The 20,148-nt window shown below is 35.0% G+C and overlaps 1 protein-coding gene across 1 annotated transcript; it reads right to left on the bottom strand.

The window, feature by feature from the left end:
• Positions 1 to 1,514: 1,514 nt before the first annotated feature.
• Positions 1,515 to 13,276, bottom strand: LOC112942057 (uncharacterized). Its single transcript, XM_069288427.1, has 3 exons — positions 12,927 to 13,276; positions 12,538 to 12,731; positions 1,515 to 1,615 (listed from the first exon to the last, which is right to left on the bottom strand). Exons 1-3 carry the CDS (start codon positions 13,274 to 13,276, stop codon positions 1,515 to 1,517), a joined length of 645 nt encoding a protein of 214 aa, XP_069144528.1.
• Positions 13,277 to 20,148: the final 6,872 nt, after the last annotated feature.

Genomic DNA, 20,148 nt, shown 5'->3' with positions numbered 1-20,148 from the left:
CTCTTTGCGTTAATGAAGCCAGGAGGTGTTAATGGCTGAAACGAATACAACTGTAACAACCATAAACGGTAAAGCGTTAATTGTGTGACATATATTTGTCTATGTATAGATCAAAACTTTATGGTTCAAATGTATCGCATCTATCGATTTACCGAGTATATCTTTAAGATGTTCACTACGGAAAGTCCAAAGGGAAACCTTCTTATCCAGATGTAATTAATCCTTGTTTGTAAAGTTTACACTCAATCATGAATTCCTTATGCTATAAACATTCCCCATTCATGTGGGGATTGTTGGATATGTAGCAAAAGTAAATGGGAAATTGAGGGAAGATGAAAGAGAGGAACCTGAAAAGTTGAGAAGTTGAAAAGTCCTCTTACGCATTAGTAAAAATGCATTTCTCCCTCATCTTTGGTGGAAAGAAAAGTTAAAGAGTTTAAATAGAGAAACACTTATATTAATTGTTAAAATTATTGAAAAGAGGGACTCCCCCTCGCGCCGTCGTCGTCGCTCAGCTCAGCTTCGGCTTTGGCTTTGGAAAATGATCAAGAGATTATTTTTTGGATAATGTTTTTTAATTATTTAGCTATTTGTTTGTTTAATTAATTAAAGTACGTTATATCACCGTTTGAAAGATTTTAAACTTTCTCTTGGTTATAAATACCACATATGCTTCAAAAAATTTCCTTACAAAGTTTTTCTGATTTCTTTTTCTCCTTCTACACAAATTTTCTTCGTGTACTTTCCTGCCGCTGAGTGGCTCGCTGATACCAGCGTTTTGGGTATCAATATGTTGGTGCTTGATATCATCTATCCTGGGACGACACATTCCAAATCAAACCTCGGATACTATAGGGGAATAATTTTCTTAAGGGGACACTGTGCATGTCGTGCGCTTGATCTTTTTCCCTTCTGTCTTCTACAGATTTTGGTATGTTTTTTCAATTGTAGTTTTGTGAATTCATTTATGTTCATCTGTTTTTAGGGGTTCATTAAACTTTGATAAATTAGCGTTTCTACAAAGTTTGTTGAAATCAGTAATTGTGTTTTAAACACAGATTGGCAATATTTTGGTGTTGAACTTTTATTAAGAGACTCGCCGAGTCTCCAGTCACCTCATCAAATTTATCTTTGTTCCTAAAACTGTCATCAATATTGTTTGAAATTGCAGTAAGATGTTCTCCCATATGTAGGGAATGATCCCAGAGGTCAAAGGCTCTCGCAGACCCTCCTGAGTTACTCGAAATTTGTTGTGCATATTTTGCTAATTGGGGGCGATTCCCTGAAGATTTTCCATAGTAGATCTATGAATAGGGGTGGTAGAAACGTCTGATTTTTTGAATAGGTATAGCTCTTGTGGCATAGAATCATCATTCCTTTCAACATAAACATGAAGCAAACTAGATTGATCGAAAGGAGATAATTTCCATGCCCAGTCCAACTCTCTTGCAGAAATTGCTACATTGGTCTACTCATTCCTTCGCGATTAAGATGCACCCATTTTGGTTTTTCTCTTATTGCAATCCGCTAACAGATTTTGCTAGTCCGGTGGCTTGAATAACTCCATTGGAAGCAGATTGGCCATTCATGTCAAAGAAGTGGTACCATTGGCCACCTGCAAGTTAGTCTTTAGGCTCACTTTAAGGGATCATTATTTTCCTTGAAATAGTAAATATTTTTATATAGAAGAGTTAGAGAAAGAGGTGTTATGTAGTAGGTTCTGATTAAAACAACTTTCTAATTTACAATTGTCGATTTAATTCAAAGTGGTTATTGAAGACCTTTGTTGATTTCCAACTATTTATATGGTTGGAGTCATGATCGGTATACGTTCTTTCACTTTTACAATGATTGGCTAAAACCCCAAATCTCAGTTTGTGAGTATGGAGTTTGGCATTGATTTAATTTAGTGGGTATTGTGTTTTTCTCTATTTTATGGTTGTTCATCCATGTTTTGGGTTATTTGGTGTGAGTATAATTTAGAGGTTAAGGTGGAGAACTTAATCCTAGTATAGATCTCCAATTGATGTGTAACAAGGGTTAAATAGAGCCTTACAAGGGTTTAATGAGATAATAACTAGTAAAAATAGTGAAGAATAGCTTCATAATTCATTTTTAAACAGTTTTGAAGTCAAATGTCAAAAGACGACCAAGACGTCCGAAAACTAGTCTTAAGTGTGTGCTAGTGTGCCCTTGTATGTTGTATGTGTTTATAGGTGTTGTTTGGAGACCAAATCATTGGGGATGACCTTAAAACATATATGGACATGTTTAGGGTCAAAAATTTTGGTTAGGAATCCCCAAGGACCACCTAGGGGTCCTTGAGGAGGACCCAACCTTTGGCAAACAAGTTGCCCAAGGTAGCAAGAAGTTGTTCATGGAAGAAACCAGTCCGCGCCGCGGACTTGGTTCACCTTAGGCAAAAATCTTGGTCTCCGTCTTGGAATCTACTGTCCCAAAAATTATTTTCAAAAATATTGAGGGAACAGCTCCGCGACGCGGACTTGTTCCCCGACGATAATTCTGAAAATTGTAGTTAAGTTTGACTTGTTTAAAAAGATCCAATTAATGTAGGGTATTTTGCATATTTTGTGGGTATATTATATATTGATTTTAGGTTATTATACACCCATTAGCCTAATCAAAAACCCCAACCCTCAATTAAAATCAAAAAAATTACAAGTTCTCCATTCTCTCTAAAATTCTCTCTCTAGTTAAATCCTCCATTGATGAACATCAAGTTCCAAGGAAGAAGGGAAAATTCTCCATGGTTTCAACCCTAATTTCGTGGATAGAACTTCAATAGGGTATGGTGATTTCACACTTGATGCTTGTATCATTTAAGGAGTCAATTTCAAAGGCTTTTCAAAAGACTCAAAAACCATAAAACACTATTTCAAATTCTAATCATAGGTTCTTGCATAAAAAGGTTTAAATTGATATTTTATGAAGTAATCAATGTTAATTGATGGTATTATGATCAAAACTTCCATGAAACCATGTATTCCTTGAATTTCTAATTTTGGCTCTAAAGTGGGTGTATTGATTATGATCTAATTTGGTTGAATTCATGTTTAGATTGTCATGGGATATTGAATTATATGTTGATCATTGTTAAAATTTTCCATAGATTACCTTATAGTATTGATAACTATATTGGGTTTTGTTAAACCATTGCTATGGTTGAATTATTGGCCTAGTATTATGTAAATTTTTATTGGTAAGATCTCTTGTTGTGTGAATTTGTGGAAAAGGCTACGCAATGGTGATTGGGGCTATTGAGAAGTTGTAAGTTAACTTAATTCCTTTATTAAGTGTAGAATTGATGTTGAATTGTTATTGGTTGGTATGGTACACTTAAGGTAGCGGTGTTTACTTATTATAAATGTTATGAACATGGCCTTGTCTGCATTATTATGTGAATAATGGAATGATCATGATATGGTACATGTGAATGTATATAGTGAAGGTCCCCGTATGATGTCTATATGATCTTGTATGGGTGCATATGATTGAATGTACCTCCTCTCTAGTTGTTGATATATGATTTATGAAGGACTAGAGAGAGCCGTTATAGAATGATGTTGTATCTTGTGTTGGTAGACTTAGTTGTCGCTACTTTGTACTTGAATTGTATTGAATGCAATTATGAATGAAGGTCTAGGATCGGTAGACCTTGGTTGGTGCCTTTCCTTGAATGATTAATTGAGGTATTGTAGAGTATGTCTTAAACATGTAGACCTAAGCATGGTGCCCTTTCTTGATAACTCTAGAACCTTAAGTGAATGTACAACCTCAAATCAGAAAAGAAGCTTAAGAAAGTAATGCCTTGTATAAGAAAGGAAATTTTAAGAAAGTAGAGCCTTGAATATGACAATAAGGTTAAGTATATGAAACCTTGAATATGAAAATAAGGTTAATGAGAAGTGTTTTGAAGGAATAAACCTATATGGTTCCTCATTCTTGAATGGAATGATGGACTTAGAGATAGTTTGGCCGGAACAGCATGCCACCATCTTTAAGAATGTCATTAGATCAATCCTAATAGACTTTGGTTAGCAGCCCTTGTGGACCAATCCTTGATAGAAAAAATATTATGAGTTAGTAGGACTTTATGATGGTACCTTCTCTAAAACACCTAGGTAATGATTTACTCTATGAAATCAAAGTCAAAGCACATAAGGGATATGCTTGTGGTAGTATCTCTACTTGAGTATGAGACTAGAGTAAAAAGAAGCCCTTTATATCCCTTAACCATATGCCAACATGGAATGAGTACTAGTTCTATCTTTGGCAAGTATAATACCCTCAACGGAGTAGGGTAGACTCCGGATTCCATACCTAGCTAGTGTGGTCAATGTCGGTTATATTCTCATCATATGGGATGTGTACTCTAGTTATTGGATAGGTTCTACAATGTGTGGGTAGTGAAATGGGACCTTATCTACACATTGCACAAGTAGGCTTTGGAGATGCTAGAGTGAGTTCCCTAGGTCCTCCAAGACCATTATGTTAAGTCCTCTAATTGTTTACTAGTCTCTTAAATTACTCTAATTAATAATTTTCTTTTACTAAAGACGTTAAATTGAAAGGATCTTTTTTTAGGGTAGCTTTGAGGATCACCTAGGTGTGCTTGAAGAGGGTGTATGGGCGGTCTCTTCATGTCTTACATAAGTGAGTCTTAGAGTAACCTTGGGTAGGGAGTCTAAATGCTTAAATGGGTCCTAAGTGACTATGTTTATGTATGGTGTATTACTTTAATATGTCTTATTGACTTGAAGATGGGTCTTATACTTGTTTTATGAGGTATTCTATCAAAAGAGCATGAAAAGTATATCTTAAAGGAAATGTCCATTTTTGCATGGTTTTCTTGCATGTTTACCATACTTGGTGAATTCAATATGCTAATTCCATATGTTTATCTATTTATACAAGTGTAGGTGGCAAGTGAGGATTCTTTTAGAAGTTGAAGCTTTGGAAATAGCATTTTCTCAAGAAGCTTGGTATGTGCTCATATGTTTTGAGGACATGGCTTATGTTTTAGTTTCTTTTTTTTAATAGACTATAGTTTCTTTTTGAATTGATGTAAGGTTTCGTGACCCTATGATAAAGACTTGTTTCTAAGCTGGCTTATGTTGAGACTTAGTTCTTTCATATATTTCCATAAAAGAGTTTGACTATTGTGATAGAAGTTTCAATTACGAACTACATTTCATATATATGCGCTGAAAGATGTCTAAGTGCTTGTATAAGACCTGAGAGAGGTCGAATACACCGTGTAAATTCTAGGGTATACCCTTGGGTTGTTACATAATGCACAAAAAAGATCAATTGAAGTGATTAAATAACTTGATGCCTCCAATTTAGAATTGAATCTTGTGATTTTCTAAGAATAGAGATATTTGTAAGGTGAAGGTCTTGGGTTGATTAGGAATGCACATAGATGTTACCAAAAACATATTTTATGATATGATGGTAGGAGATCAAAAGAAGATTAGTTTCATTGAAGATTACCCGACGTGTCTATAGTTGTCTAGCATGATTGAGCAGGCCTTGTATAACCCAATTTGACATTAATACCAACCCCCACATCACTAGATCATTTATTAATTGTTTTAATCCATGTTTGTAGTTAACTTGTGATAATTGCTTCCAAAAGTTCCTTATTAAACTTGGTGGAATGATCCATACCTAATTAGTTGCATTTTAACTTCCTATCTGAAATTCTTATTATTAAATCACTCCTTATGGGAGAAGACCCCGATTCTTAGTTGCGTATTTTTACTAACAATAATCACTTAATCTTTAATTGGTTTTTTTGTGCCGATACCCTATATAGCATTTTGAATATCATCAATGATGAATAATACTCTAGAATATACCACTTGATAATACAAGAGAGGTGTCGGCCTCCTGAAGATAACTAGCGAACCTTTTTTACCAACTTACTGATCAGTACAAACTTTGTGGGATACTTGACATGGAATATCGGCACAACTTATGAAACGAGCATCATACTCAAAAACTAATAAGGAGCCTTGCTCCAATTGATCGAACTTGTCTTTACGATGCACTTGAAACCTATATGGCATAAACCTCTCAAGAAATACAGCAATAAACTACTTTTGGCCCATAGTAGGAGAACCAACGAGCCTATAATCAAGGACTAGTCTCTACTACTCCTTGGAAACTCATAAAAACATATAACAGATGCAACACACCTCGTAAGACTCTAAGCTACTCAGGTTGAACAACTTGTCCTATTACTCGGTCAAAAAGTCATAAAACATCTCTCCAGACGTACCATTAATCTTAGGAGTTTTCATTGTGACAAATCTATAAAAAAATCTACTACTCGGAAACAAATATGGTTGCATTATTAGGAAAAAGTGGAGATGCAAATCTCGGAGGTGCCAAAAAAGATATTAAATAGGAACCAGGAGTCTTAAATCCCACACAAGGCCCTTGAACAGAAGGTATAGAACCAACAATAATACGAAACCCTGTAGTATTGGACAAAAACCAAAAAGTGGGACATTATCCAATCTAGGAAATAAATTGACAATCAACTTCTAAAGCATTGGATCATTATCGAGAACCAAGGGAGGGTGATTTAGTCCGCTCTCCTCACTTTGCTACCCAATAACTACATCATGCTCATATACAGGATCAGACAATGCGTCTTTATCTCAATCTTGAACAGGATGTGCCCCTCTCATTGGACCATGACCTTTAACTACACTACGTCCTCTACTTCTCTCACGAACTAGGCTTGAGCAGCAGTAGTTACTCTTCTTTTGAGGTACTAGCTCTAGTCCTCACCGTCTATGTAAAGAGAATAGATTAGAGGAATGCAACACTTTATTGAATAATTTACAATAAAATAATCAAAGGAAAATAATTTCTCCAACTAGGTATCTTTTAGCCTCTAAAAGATAAGTACGGATGTCTACATAGCGGTCTGTAAGACTTTACAAGATATCGTCCTTTTTAACTTATAGAACCAATGAACCTAGCACTCTGATACTAATTTGTCATGACCCAAAAGTTGAGGTCATGATGACACACAACCCTAACAACCCCAAAATAGTGTGTAAGAATAACTAAATAGTGAATACGAGACTCCCAAAGAAAATTCAGGCCATAACCGATATGAAAACAACAAAGAAATCCTAAAAACCGATAAGCATAAGTATAAAGAGTATCTAATACATTTTAAGATTCTGAATACATATCAAGTCTTTGAAAAAAAATAAAGAATTTAAATGATATATGGAGACCAATGGATATCTAAAAAATAGAATGTCACCATTACTCTGAAATAAAAGAAATCGCTATATCAGATCAGCTGCAACAGAGATCATCGTAACTAGGATCCGCATCAAAGAGGATAAAAAAAAAAGTAGGGGTGATTACAATTAACATGTACTCAATAATTACATTCACTGATCATAAGCAAATAATCATACTTAAGAAATAAAGTTTGCAACAAATCCAACCAATCTTTCTCGAGCATCAACCAGAGACTCGAAATAGGAATAAAGTTTGCAACCTTAAACCGTGAGTTATCCCCATGGTAATAACGGATTTCATGGACAAACAACAACACACTCGAGCATAGCACAATACCGACTACATTAAATCAACACCCAACCCCATTTGAGAACCCCTAGATCTTGGTGTTTTAGCCACCCTTCACAAAAGGTAGAGAAATTATACCTTCTATGAAATCGGACATGGGTAACATAAAATCAAGAATTTAATAATAAATCCACTTTGGATTCAACTTCAATTTATCAAATTCAAACTCTAAATTATAAAACCTACAAAGTTAGAAAATTGTTCATCAAAGGTGAAGTGTTCATAGACTCACTCAAAAGAAAATTTTCAAATGCTTATAATGGAATTCTCCTTTAGAATTGTATCCGTTGGGCTGTTTATACTTTATGAAAATTTGGGTCGAAAACCCACATTGTGACTACTTCGGCGATATTAGTCGGGTTTACCAAATATGCTTAATGAATTACCCTTTGCCCCTCTATTTTGCTTGTCATTCTCTAAGCTTCAGGTGCATGAACCTTTGTTAGCACACTAAACTGAGTCAGCCTTTCACATGTGTTAAATCACCCAATATCATTTTGGTTTACCTTTAGAGCATTAAATCTTTGCACTACATATTGTATCTTTGGGCGATAGGCATCCGGACCACCATTATCATTTGGTGCATCACCATCTCTATTGGAATTCGCCGACCTTATGTGATTGACACAAGTGCTATGCATTATCAAATTGGTCAAGGTTGTGCTCAGTTGGCAATCCACCCTTCATAATAGGGGATAAACTCTATTTACTTTGCACTTCTTTTTACATTTTTTGCTTTCTTTCGAACATCAGTCCTTTCCTTGTCAACCTGCCTTCATAACTGGAAACCAATAATATCCTAATATAGTAGGAAACAATTAGGCATTCAGACACTAATTATAGAGATAAATGGACCTTAAATAAGTGCAAGTATGCCACTCATCACATGTCATTATGCATATTGCCTTATGCTTGTGCCTACATTGTTTTACTAGTATTGGGTCTGACGCCCAACCCCCCATACTCGTGGCTAGTAGGTTTCATAGACTTTGAATATTTGTGAGTCCTCATGTTCCAAGGGCTGAGATACCCTTACTTATTTATGTCATTTCTAGTTTTCATACTTTGTATGATGTATGTCACAATCACTTTCCTTGTAATGTATAAGATGACTAATTGAGACTTATTAGACTTTTGCTTTGTGATATTCCTTTGAAAATTAAATGTTTTATTTTGAATTCCTTAAATTATACTATCTTGTATATGTGTGATAAGTGATTCGTGTATGGTCTCTCGGGGTTCTATATGTCATGTTACATCTAGGGTATACTTTGGGTCGTGACAATAAACATAGGATAAGATCATACCTATCGATTAAGGTGACTCCTCAAAAACCCCGGGTAAGCGCTTAGATATTAAATCCATAAGTTTAGCTAAGTCATAATTTATCTTTGCAAGAGATATGATTCATCTATCAAAATAAATAGTCTTTCACAAAATAAGATGTCATACATTTTTTACAGACAAGCTCATGTCAATAAAGAATAAATATTCATTAATAATTTACAATTTTAATAGAGATCATTATGATCACCTTAAAGCCAAAGTTCATCGGGTATACTCGCATGAGAATAGGTATTATAGCATTGAAATTGATGAGATATTAGTTCGATTACATACACTTCTTATACAAAACATATTGATACCATCAATCATCAATACCATAATCATGAGAGCTTCTTTGTAATTGGTAATCTGTAAATATCCTTAAGATTGTTGAAAAGTTTATGGAAAATATCTTCTTCATGAAAACTTGTACAGAATTCATCAAAGGCTGAGGTGTGTCAAAAACTACCCTAAATGATACTTCACTCGGTATAGGTATATTTCCAAGATTCAAAACACTTTTCTAGTATAAAAGTAGAAGTTAAATATATATATATATATATATATATATATATATATATATATATATATGTATATGTATATATATGTATGTATGTATATATATATATATGTATATATGTATATATATGTATGTATATATATATATATATGCCATGAAATTGGACACAAAGCTAAAAATTTTGAAAACGTCCAAAAGTCAACTAACCATAATGAAAATATTTAAGTAGAATCAATTGTAACTTCAAACATTCAAGCCAAATCATTTAATGTTATTATATGGAGACTAAATTGATTAGTGAGTGTTAATACAGTTTAGGTATCTAATCACAATAAAATATCAAAAGGCATTAACAAGATATCAAGGAAAGAATCTACACAATAATTCTTTTGATATAGTAAAATCAGTGACTTTTTGCACAAAAAGTCACAATGGACTTGGAAAAAACTTATACATTATTTAATTCTGTTTACTATGTATGAGAAGAAGTTGTCACGCCCCGAGCCTACACCCTAGGCTGGACTGGCACTCGAAGATCATCGTTTCCCTCAAGCAAACCCTTGACATGGATTACTTAACTCAGTGGAAGACTAAACTCAACTTAAACAAACATAAGACATGTTTAAAGAAAGTAATTAATATAATAAATCTGACCAAAATGGCATTTAAGCCTCAAAACTGACAACAAGTCCAAACTGAAATACTATTGTCTACGAAGCCTCTTAACAGACTGAATAGGTATGTTGGCACAGACCCCACAACTTCCTAAAAGCTTAACTAAATAATGCAATGAAATAGGATGTCCTCTTGAATCAAAGAAGGCTCACCACTAACTGTGTAACTTGTTATGAATTAATGAAGCATTGCGAGCTGATCCTAGGGAACCTGCGTCTGCATCATAAAACAATGCAGGCCAACTATCATGAATACATTGAGTGTATGAGTATGCAAGTTGGAGAGATAAACGATGACTTAAGCTTGAGGAGATTCGATGAACTTACATTGGCTCTGATCAACTCAAAAATATAGTTAACTCAAAGGATACACATATAAAGCAGTTTAGATCATATGCAAGATATATATAAAGCTTATAAAACAAAAAGAACAACTCATTTCGTTGAAGAAAATGAAATAACAAACTGAACTTAGCTTATATATGAAAGTAATATAGTTTCTATGGGAGTTTCCCTAACCGACAACTATTACTATGAGCCAAAGTGATGGTACAACATCTTACCTCACATTGCAAAAGGACCATCCTACACCTTGACATCAGTATAAGTTCTTACTCAACTTAATGGATCCATTAGGTCTCCTTACGTGATCATCTAAAAAGTATGACTCGTCAATTCCAATGGTGGCTACATGGTTTAAATAGAGACTTGAGTTAATATGAACTCTCATCCCTGCATCGGTACTCAATACTACTCCGAAAATGTACTTTAGCTCATTGTTTAATTGAAACTTTCTTTTCTTTGGGTTGAGATAATTTGTTGAAGCCTTTAGCTTTGAGAAACTCCTCTTGGAATCAATGTTCCCTTTTTGTTCAAAACTATTTTGGAACTTCTAGTTCCCTTTTTATTAAAATGTGAAACATGTGTAAACCTTTAGGGAATTCTTAGTTCCATTATAGCTTTTGAGAAATGACCTCAACTCTTGCTCTTTACTTAACTTGAAAATTGACTCTTAGGATATACTTAGTTCCCTTATAGATTTGGAGATGTTTACTCAACTCTTTACTCTTGGCTCAACTTGTAACTTGAGTCATAAAAAAATTTAAAATTATTGTTTAAGACTCTTTGAAAACTTTAAGAACTTACTTTGACATGCTTCTTAACTTTTACACATTGACTCTTAACTTCTTTGACTTTGATCCTAGATTCCCTTGAATTGGATTATGGATTCAAGGATCATGATATCATGTTTATGGATGATTTCATGATGTTTATATGTACTCTAGAGTGTTGTAATCAACTAGGAATGAAGGGTACATCACTTAGGAACTAGTATAGAAGGATAGGGAAAGAACGGGGTCTTCAAGGGGTCGACGCACTCTGAGAGGCGTGGAGATCCAGAGCCTGATGGACAGATGATTTCCTCAGGTGCTCTGGCAGGTGCGGCGTGCCAGAGCTTGATGGAAACACTATTTCCTAATCGCTTTGGAGGCGCGGCGCCCTTGTGCGTATCAGACGGGTTTCCCTGACATTCTCCTACGTTTTACATCTCTAAACCTTCCCAAATCCCATGGATCCCACCCCAAAAATTTAGGGTCCCTAAATAACTCATTACCCAATAGGTTAGACCCGATAACAGTCCGGAAACAAGAATCAAAACTACTAATCAACTACAAATCAACCCACAAGAACCACAAACTTTTCATCAAGAACTTAAAGATTTACTTTCAATTAACTCTAAATTGCTGTAATGAATCAAGTTGGAGGGTGGGTGAGAGAACCCAACACGAATGATATCACATACGTGATAGGGAACACCCCCGATGAAGTCCACACAACGAAATCTTGGAATTCTTACATCTTCTTCTCCATTATCCTCTTTTCACCTTTCTTACAAAGCCCAAGATTATTTTCTAAGTATGCAAACTAAATGGGATCTATTAGACCCCAAAATACTTCCCCAAAAATAAAATTAATGATTGACTTAGGAAAAGGCCAAAACACGCTTAATAAAATCCGAATTTGGAACTTTCCCTGCTCAACAGCCTAATTTTCGAAAGTCATATCTCCCTCATACGACCTCGGCAATTTGCAAACTTTTTTTTTTGAAAGTGACCAAAACTTACTTTTGAAATCTGGAAATTTTCCAGATTTCCTTACTTATTTCCAAATTTGATTCTTCTTGTTTTTCTTAGATTAACCTTAGCAAATTCTAGACACGAGATGTTACAATATCTTCCCCTTGGGAACATTCGTCCTCGAATGAGAATCCTTTCACTAAGATAAGGATAGTAACATCATTTCATCACTCAATAACAAAAGCAAGTAACATGTTCATACATAGCCTTATAAAGTGCTAATAAGAGAATTTAGTACCTTGATCTATATTCTCTCGGCATTCAAAGAGATATGGATATCTCATCTTCACATCCTCTTCTGCTTCCTTAGTCGCTTCTTCAACAAATTGGTTCCTCCAAAGGACCTTGACTAAAGCAACTTCCTTTGTTCTCAACTTGCGAACCTGACGATCTACAATCTGAACTGGAACTTTCTCATAGGATAGGTTATACCTAATCCCAACATTCTCTGTTGGTATTATCAATGAAAGATCACCCAAACACTTCTTCAACATCTAAATATGGAATACATGATGAACTGCTACTAACTCTTGGGGTAGCTACAACTTATAAGCCACATTTCCCACTCTCTTGGAGATTCTATAATGTTCGATATACTGGGGACTAAATTTTCCCTTCTTACCAAACCTCATAATTCCTTTCGCAGGTGAAACCTTAAGATACACCCAATCATCTACCTCAAACTCTAATGGCTTTCTCCTAAGGTATGTGTAGGACTTTTGGCAACTTTGTGTTATCTTCAACCTTTCTTGAATCACTTTCACCTTCTCCATAGCTTGGTGAACTAAATTTGGTCCTATCAACCCTGCTTTGCCAACTTTGAACCACCCAATAGGATATCTGCACCTTCTCCCATAAATAGCTTCATATGGAGCCTTTTGGATGCTCGAATAATAACTATTGTTGTACGCGAACTCAATGAGAGGTGTATGATCATCCCAATTTCCTTTGAAGTCGATCACACAAGCTTTCAACATATCTTCCAAGGTCTAGAGAGTAGGCTCTGCTTGTCCATCTGTCTGAGGATGAAAAGCAGTGCTCAAATTCACCTTGGAACCCAAACCTTTTTGGAAAGATTTCCAGAATGATGTAGTAAATTATGCACCTCTATTTGAAATAATGGAGATCGTAACTCCATGATGTCTTACTACTTCTTGAAAGTACAACTTATCATGATCCTCAGACGAATAGGTAGTCTTTACCAGCAAGAATTAGGCTGACTTTGTCATTCTTTCAACAATCACCCAAATAGAATCATGTTGCCTTTGAGACCTTGGAAAGCCTGTGATGAAGTCCATATTAATCATCTCCCACTTCCATTTTGAAAGTTCTATATTCTGATCTAAAAATCCATGCCTTTGGTGTTCTACTTTCATTTGTTGACAATTTGAACACTATGCAACAAACTCAGCAATGTCATTCTTCATTCCTTCCCACCAATATACCTCCGTCAAAACATGGTACATCTTGGTGGAACCCTAATTAATGGAGTATCTATAATTGTGAGCCTCCTCCAATATCCTCTCTTGAATTCCATCCACCTTAGGTACACATAATTTGTCTTGGTATTTCAGCACACTATCTCCCCCTTGTTCAAAAGCCAATAATTTTTGGCTATGGACACTTGCCTTCAAATCAAGCAAAATAGGGTCTTGGTCTTGCTTCTCTTTCACCTCTGACACCAAGGATGATTCATCCCCATTGGTCACTACTATGCGTCCTCTGTGGAATCCATAAGTTTGACTCCCAAACGTGCAAGTCTGTGCACATCTTTTGCTAACTCCTCTTTTTTTCTTCGGCATGGGAAGTACTTTCTATGGTCAACCTTCTTAAGGAATCAGCAACTACATCAGCCTTACTTGAGTGGTAAAGAATACTCATGTCATAATTCTTGAGTAATTCCAACCACCTTCTCTGTCTGAGGTTGAGCTCTTTCTGAGTGAAAACATATTGGAGGCTCTTGTGATCAGTGAATATATCAACATGAACTCCATACAAATAGTTATGACATATCTTCAATTCAAAACTACTGCAGCCAATTCTAATTCATGATTTAGATAATTCTTGTCATGAACTTTCAATTGTTTGGAAGCATAAGCTATGACCTTGTCATTCTGCATTAAAACATAGCCCAAGCCAACTCTTGATGCATCACAATACACCACAAAACCTTGAGTTCCCTCGGATAAGGTTAACGAAGCGGTAGTCAATCTCCTTTTCAACTCATGAAAGCTTTTCTCGCAAGCTTCAGAAAATTGAAACTTTATTGTCTTCTGAGTTAACTTGGTCAAAGGAGAAGAAATAGATGAGAATCCTTCAACAAATCTCCTATAATAGCTGGCCAAGCCCAAGAAAATCCTTATATTTGTTGGAGATATGGGTCTAGGCCAACTCTGAACTGCCTCAATCTTCTGTGTGTCAACTATAATACCTTCACCAGAAAAAATGTGGCCTAAGAATGCCATACAGTTAAGCCAAAACTCACACTTGGAGGACTTGGCATACAACTCCTTATCTCTCAACGTCTGAAGAACAACCCTTAGGTACCTAGCATGATCTTATTCATTCCTCGAATAGATCAGTATGTCATCAATGAAGACGATGACAAACATATTTAAATAAGGTTTGAAGACTCTGTTCACAAGAACCATTAACGTTGTAGGTGCATTTGTCAAACCAAAGGACATACCTAAAAATTTATAATGCACATACCTTGTTCTAAAATTTGTCTTGGGAATATCACATTTCCTTATTTCAGCTGATGATAGCTTAACCTGAGGTGAATCTTGGAAAAACAAGAAGCACCGTGAAGTTGATTGAAAAGATCATCTATCCTTGATAGAGGATATTTATTCTTGATGGTCACCTTACTCAACTAACGATGGTATATACACATACTAAGGGACCCATCCTTCTTCCTAACAAACAAGACTGGAGCGCCCTAAGGTGAGACACTAGGTCAGATGAAACCTTTATTTAACAGATTTTTCAACTGTTTCTTTAGCTCTTTTAACTCTGTTGGTGCCATTTTGTATGGCGGAATAGAGATAGGACGGGTATCTGGGATGATGTCCATGCTGAAGTCTATCTCTCTTTCGAGAGGGACTTTGGGTAGTTCATCATAAAGACTTCCTGAAACTCACGGATTGGTAATAGAAGGGAAGGTACCTCAACACTTAAGTTATTAACTCTGACTAAGTCATAGATACAGTCCTTAGAAACTAACTTTCTCTCCTTAAGGTACGAAATGAAATAACCCTTAGGCATTGCTGAACTATTAACCCACTCTATGACAGGCTCATTTGGGATTGGAAACTTGACAACTTAAGTTTTGCAATCTATTGATGCATAACAGGCATGGAGCCAATCCATACACAAAATGACATCAAAATCTATCATGTCCAATTCTACTAGATCATCCATGGTATTCTTGTAATTGATGAAAACAGGATAATCACGATAGACTCTTTCCGCTAGAATAGACTCCCCAACAGAAGTAGAAACACAGAAAGGTTCACAAAGCTTTTCAGGGAGAATTTCAAACTGATTTGCAACATAAGGAGTTACAAAAGATAAACATGCTCTTGGGTCTAATAAAGCATAAACATCAAATGTAAAGACTTTAATCATACCCGTGACAACATCCGTAGAGTTCTATTTCTCTTGGTGTCTAGTGATTGCATAGAGGCGATTTGCCCCTCCTCCGATACCAGACGTGGCTCCTCTTGGTGAAGCCCTGTTTGGTGGAGTAACTAACGAAGATTGGTCTCTATTTCCAATATTTACACCACCTTTCTTGTTATAAGGGCACTCTTTCATGAAGTGACCATCTTGATTACACTTGAAACAACCTCTCTGGCCATTACGACATTTTCTAGGGTGATTTCTACTACATCTACCACATGCAGAACTCCTACTACCTCTTTGTACCATACTACCTTGAGATTGGGTCGATCTAACCCTGAAGTGTTGTGAATTATGACCGCTATACTCACCTCGATTTCTGAGTACAGGTGCACTAGCAGATGATCGTGCATGCCCTTTGGATTTGTGGAATTATGGTCATCTTGAACAACCATTCTGTTGGCCAGACTTATTCCTAGTCTTTACCTTCTTGCTTTTGAACTCTTTACTATCCTTCACCTTCTCTTATTCAACTTATTGAACATATACCATCAGCATAGACATATCAATATCCTATCAACATGGAAGCCCTACCTTCCTTACTTGAAGTTTGACCCAACCCTACAACAAACAGATTCATTCTGCTCCTCGTGTCTTTCACCATCTCCATTTCATAGCGAGATAGGTAGGTAAAATTCATCAGGATAAGCTTCTACACTCATGGAGTCCTCTTTCAGAGTAAAGAACTTCTTCACCTTGGCTTCCTTCAGTTCTCGAGGAAAGAATCTCCCCAAGAAAGCTTTTTTTAAAGCAAACCCAACTTGGATGTGGTGCATCCTCAGTTCTACCATCCTTTCATTGATCAAACTAGGTTCTTCCCTCAATTGATATGCAATCAATTCAACCCTCTCAGCATCCACCACATACATTACCTCAACCAACTTCTTCAATTCTTCCAAAAAGTTTTCCAGATCTTCAGTAGTGTTTGATCCAGTGAAACTAGGAGGATTCATCCTAAGGAACCCACAAAATTCTCGAGGTATCAGCCCCTTCTTGTCGAGCTCCTCTCTGTTGCCCCACTTGGTTAATCACAACATGACTTAATATCCGAATATCTTCCCAGAATTCAACACTGGTAACCTCTCCTTGAGGTTGCACATCAAGTGCATTTGCGACCTCTTGTTCCTCAACATTTCTTCATAGTCTACCTCTTATTGATCTTTTGGAGTCATGATGATCTGAATGTACATGTAAGTACGGATTAGAGAGAGATACTTTTAGAGATAAAACTCTTCGCACAAAATAAGCTGAAATAAGTGAAACATTTCTAAATGTCATAGCCTCTTAATCATAGATGTGGTGCTCTTCACACCTATTACTAAGACCATCTTGACATGGCTTCATAGATTCTCTAGGATGTTTAAACTCTATGCTCTGATATCAAGTTTGTCATGCCCCGATCCTACAACCTGGGCGGGACTGGCACTCGAAGACCATCGATGGCCCTCAAGAGAAACTTTTGGCCTGGCTTACTTAACTCAGCAGAAGAATAAACTCAACTTAAACAAGAATAATCCACGTTTAATGTAAAGTACTTCATATCATAAATCTGGCCAAAATGGCATTTAAGCCTCAAAATTGACAACAACTCCAAACTGAAATACTATTGTCTACAAAGCCTCTAAACTGACTGAAGAGAGATGTTGGGGCTGACCCCACAACATCCTAAAATCTAAACTAATAAAGCAATGAAAAAAGATGTCCTTTGGAATGCAAGGAGGCTCACCACTAACTGTGGAACTTGGTCTGGATTAATAAAGTGTTGCGAGCTGATCCAAGGTGCCTGCGTCTGCATCATAAAATGATGCACGCCAACTGGCATCAGTACATTGAGTGTATGAGCATGCAAGTTGAAGGGATAAATGATGACTTAAGCTTGATGAAATTCGATGAACCTACATTGGCTCTGCTCAACTCAAGACTATAGTTAACTCAAAGGATATAAATATAAAGCAGTTTAAATCATATGCAAGATATATATAAAGCTTATAAAACAAATAAAAACAACTCGGTTTGTTGAAGAACATACAATAAAAAACTCAACTTTACTTACATAAGAAAGTCATATAGTTTCTGTGGGAGTTTCTCCAATCGACAACCATCACTATGAGCCTAAGTGATGGTACAACGTCTTACCTCACATTGCAAGAGGATCATCCTACACCTTGCCATCGGTATAGGACCTTACTCATCTCATTGGATCCACTAGCTCTCCTTACATGAACATATAAAAAGTATGACCCGTCAATTCCCATGGTGGCTACATGGTTTACATGGAGACTTGAGTTATGACCTCTCATCCCCACATCGGTGCTCAATAATACTCATAGAATGTACTTTAGCTCATTGTTTAATTGAAACTTTCTTTTCTTTAGATTGAGATAATTTGTTGAACCCTTTATCTTAAAGAAGCTCCTCTTGGAATCAATGTTCCCTTTTTGTTCAAAACTCTTTTGGAACTTCTAGCTTCCTTTTTATTTAAATGTGAAACATTTGTAAACCTTTGGGGAATACTTAGTTCCCTTATAGCTTTTGAGAAATAAACTCAACTCTTGCCCTTTACTTAACTTGAAACTTGACTCTTAGGGAATACTTAGTTCCTTTTTAGCTTTTGAGATGTTTACTCTACTCATTATTCTTGGCTCAACTGTTAACTTTAGTCCTAAAACAAAGTAAAAATGATTGTTTAAGACACTTTGAAAACTTTAAGAACTTACTTTGACTTGTTTCTTAACTTTTAGACTTTGACTCTCAACTTCTTTGACTTTGATCTTAGCTTCCCTTGAATTGGATTATGGATTTAAGGATCATGATCTCATGTTCACAACAAAGAAAAATAAGCGATGATCGATGATATTTGTTGGTATGAAATTCATCAAATAACAAATCTTGAATTCATTTGATATATATGCTATGAAAAGAAATTATATGTCAATCATTCCTCAAATTCTTGATTGTTAACTTTATGCATAATCTTATTTATTTAGTTTATACTGTGATTTATGTACAAGATGTTATTCCTTGACCTTTGATTTCTTTAACTTAAGACTTTGAAGATGATAAATCAAATAAGTTGATAAGATAATTAAAAAAAAATTGTATAAGATATTGGTGGATCATAATCTTAATTCCTACTGATTTATCATTAGAGCAAGTCATAGTTCATTTCATTCCTCTTCTCAATCATATCATTTCATACTATTGAATGTGCTACTCCTATCATTTGATTGGAGATATCCATGATTGTGATTTGCACTGATTAGGTGAGAATTACAAAGGTATATATTTTTTTTAATGTTTGAAAATAACATGATAATAATAATAATAATAATAATAATAATAATAATAATAATAATAATAATAATAATAATAATAAACAATCTGAAAGGTCTATTCAAAAATCAAATTAGATAATAATCTCTTTTTGTTTTCAATTTATTTTTTAATCTCAAGACATCATATTCAAATTTAAAGATATCAATTCTTTTTTTTATCTATTCAAAATTAAGTGGGATGTTTATCTTCTTTCTTTTTTAATCCTTTTCAATTTATTTTTTTTTATCTCAAGTCATCATATTCAAATTTTAAAGGGAAAAGGGTCAAATATGTCCTAAACTATTTGAAAAGGTCAAGATATATCCTTCGTTTAAAGTTTGGTTCACTAATACTCTCGCCAATCAAATTTTGGCTCAGATATGTCCTTATGGGCGTTAGTTGGTATGCTGGACATATCCAACTCATATTTTATTTCTTTAAATGTCACATGAAATTGTCATGTCATTTATATGAAAATAAAAAGAGATCAATTATGCCCCTAAAAATTTGAACACATAAACACCTAATTCGACTTATAAATCAACCCCTTTTTAGATAAACTATCCGACCCATTTTCAACAATTTTGTTTTTTTTTATTTCGATAAATTCTGAAAATGAGTAATTGATTAATAAAAAATAGGAAAAATATAGAATTAACGCCAAAAATTTTGAAATAAATATGGTAACCTTAAATTCAACAATTTTAGCACCTTTTTTTAAAATTCTTATTTTTTTGATAAATTTCGAAAATGAGTAATTGATTAATAAAAAATTTAAAATTAACACCAAAAATTCAAAAATAAATATAGTAACCTTAAATTCAATAATTTTATCATTTTTTTAATTTTT

Source organism: Solanum lycopersicum, chromosome 8, assembly GCF_036512215.1.
Source record: "Solanum lycopersicum chromosome 8, SLM_r2.1".
Classification (NCBI taxonomy): Eukaryota; Viridiplantae; Streptophyta; class Magnoliopsida; order Solanales; family Solanaceae; genus Solanum; species Solanum lycopersicum.
The sequence above is the reverse complement of the archived record's forward strand: the minus strand, read 5'-3'. Positions and strand labels throughout refer to the sequence as shown.

Coding starts and splice junctions, on each gene's coding strand:
- LOC112942057 (XM_069288427.1), bottom strand. CDS start 13,276: ATGTTGAAAGCTTGTGTGATCGACTTCAAAGGAAATTGGGATGATCAT. Junction 12,732..12,926: donor CCTGCGAAAGGAATTATGAG/GTTTGGTAAGAA, acceptor TGTTGGGATTAG/GTATAACCTATCCTATGAGA. Junction 1,616..12,537: donor CCGAGAGAATATAGATCAAG/GTACTAAATTCT, acceptor ACTAACTTGCAG/GTGGCCAATGGTACCACTTC.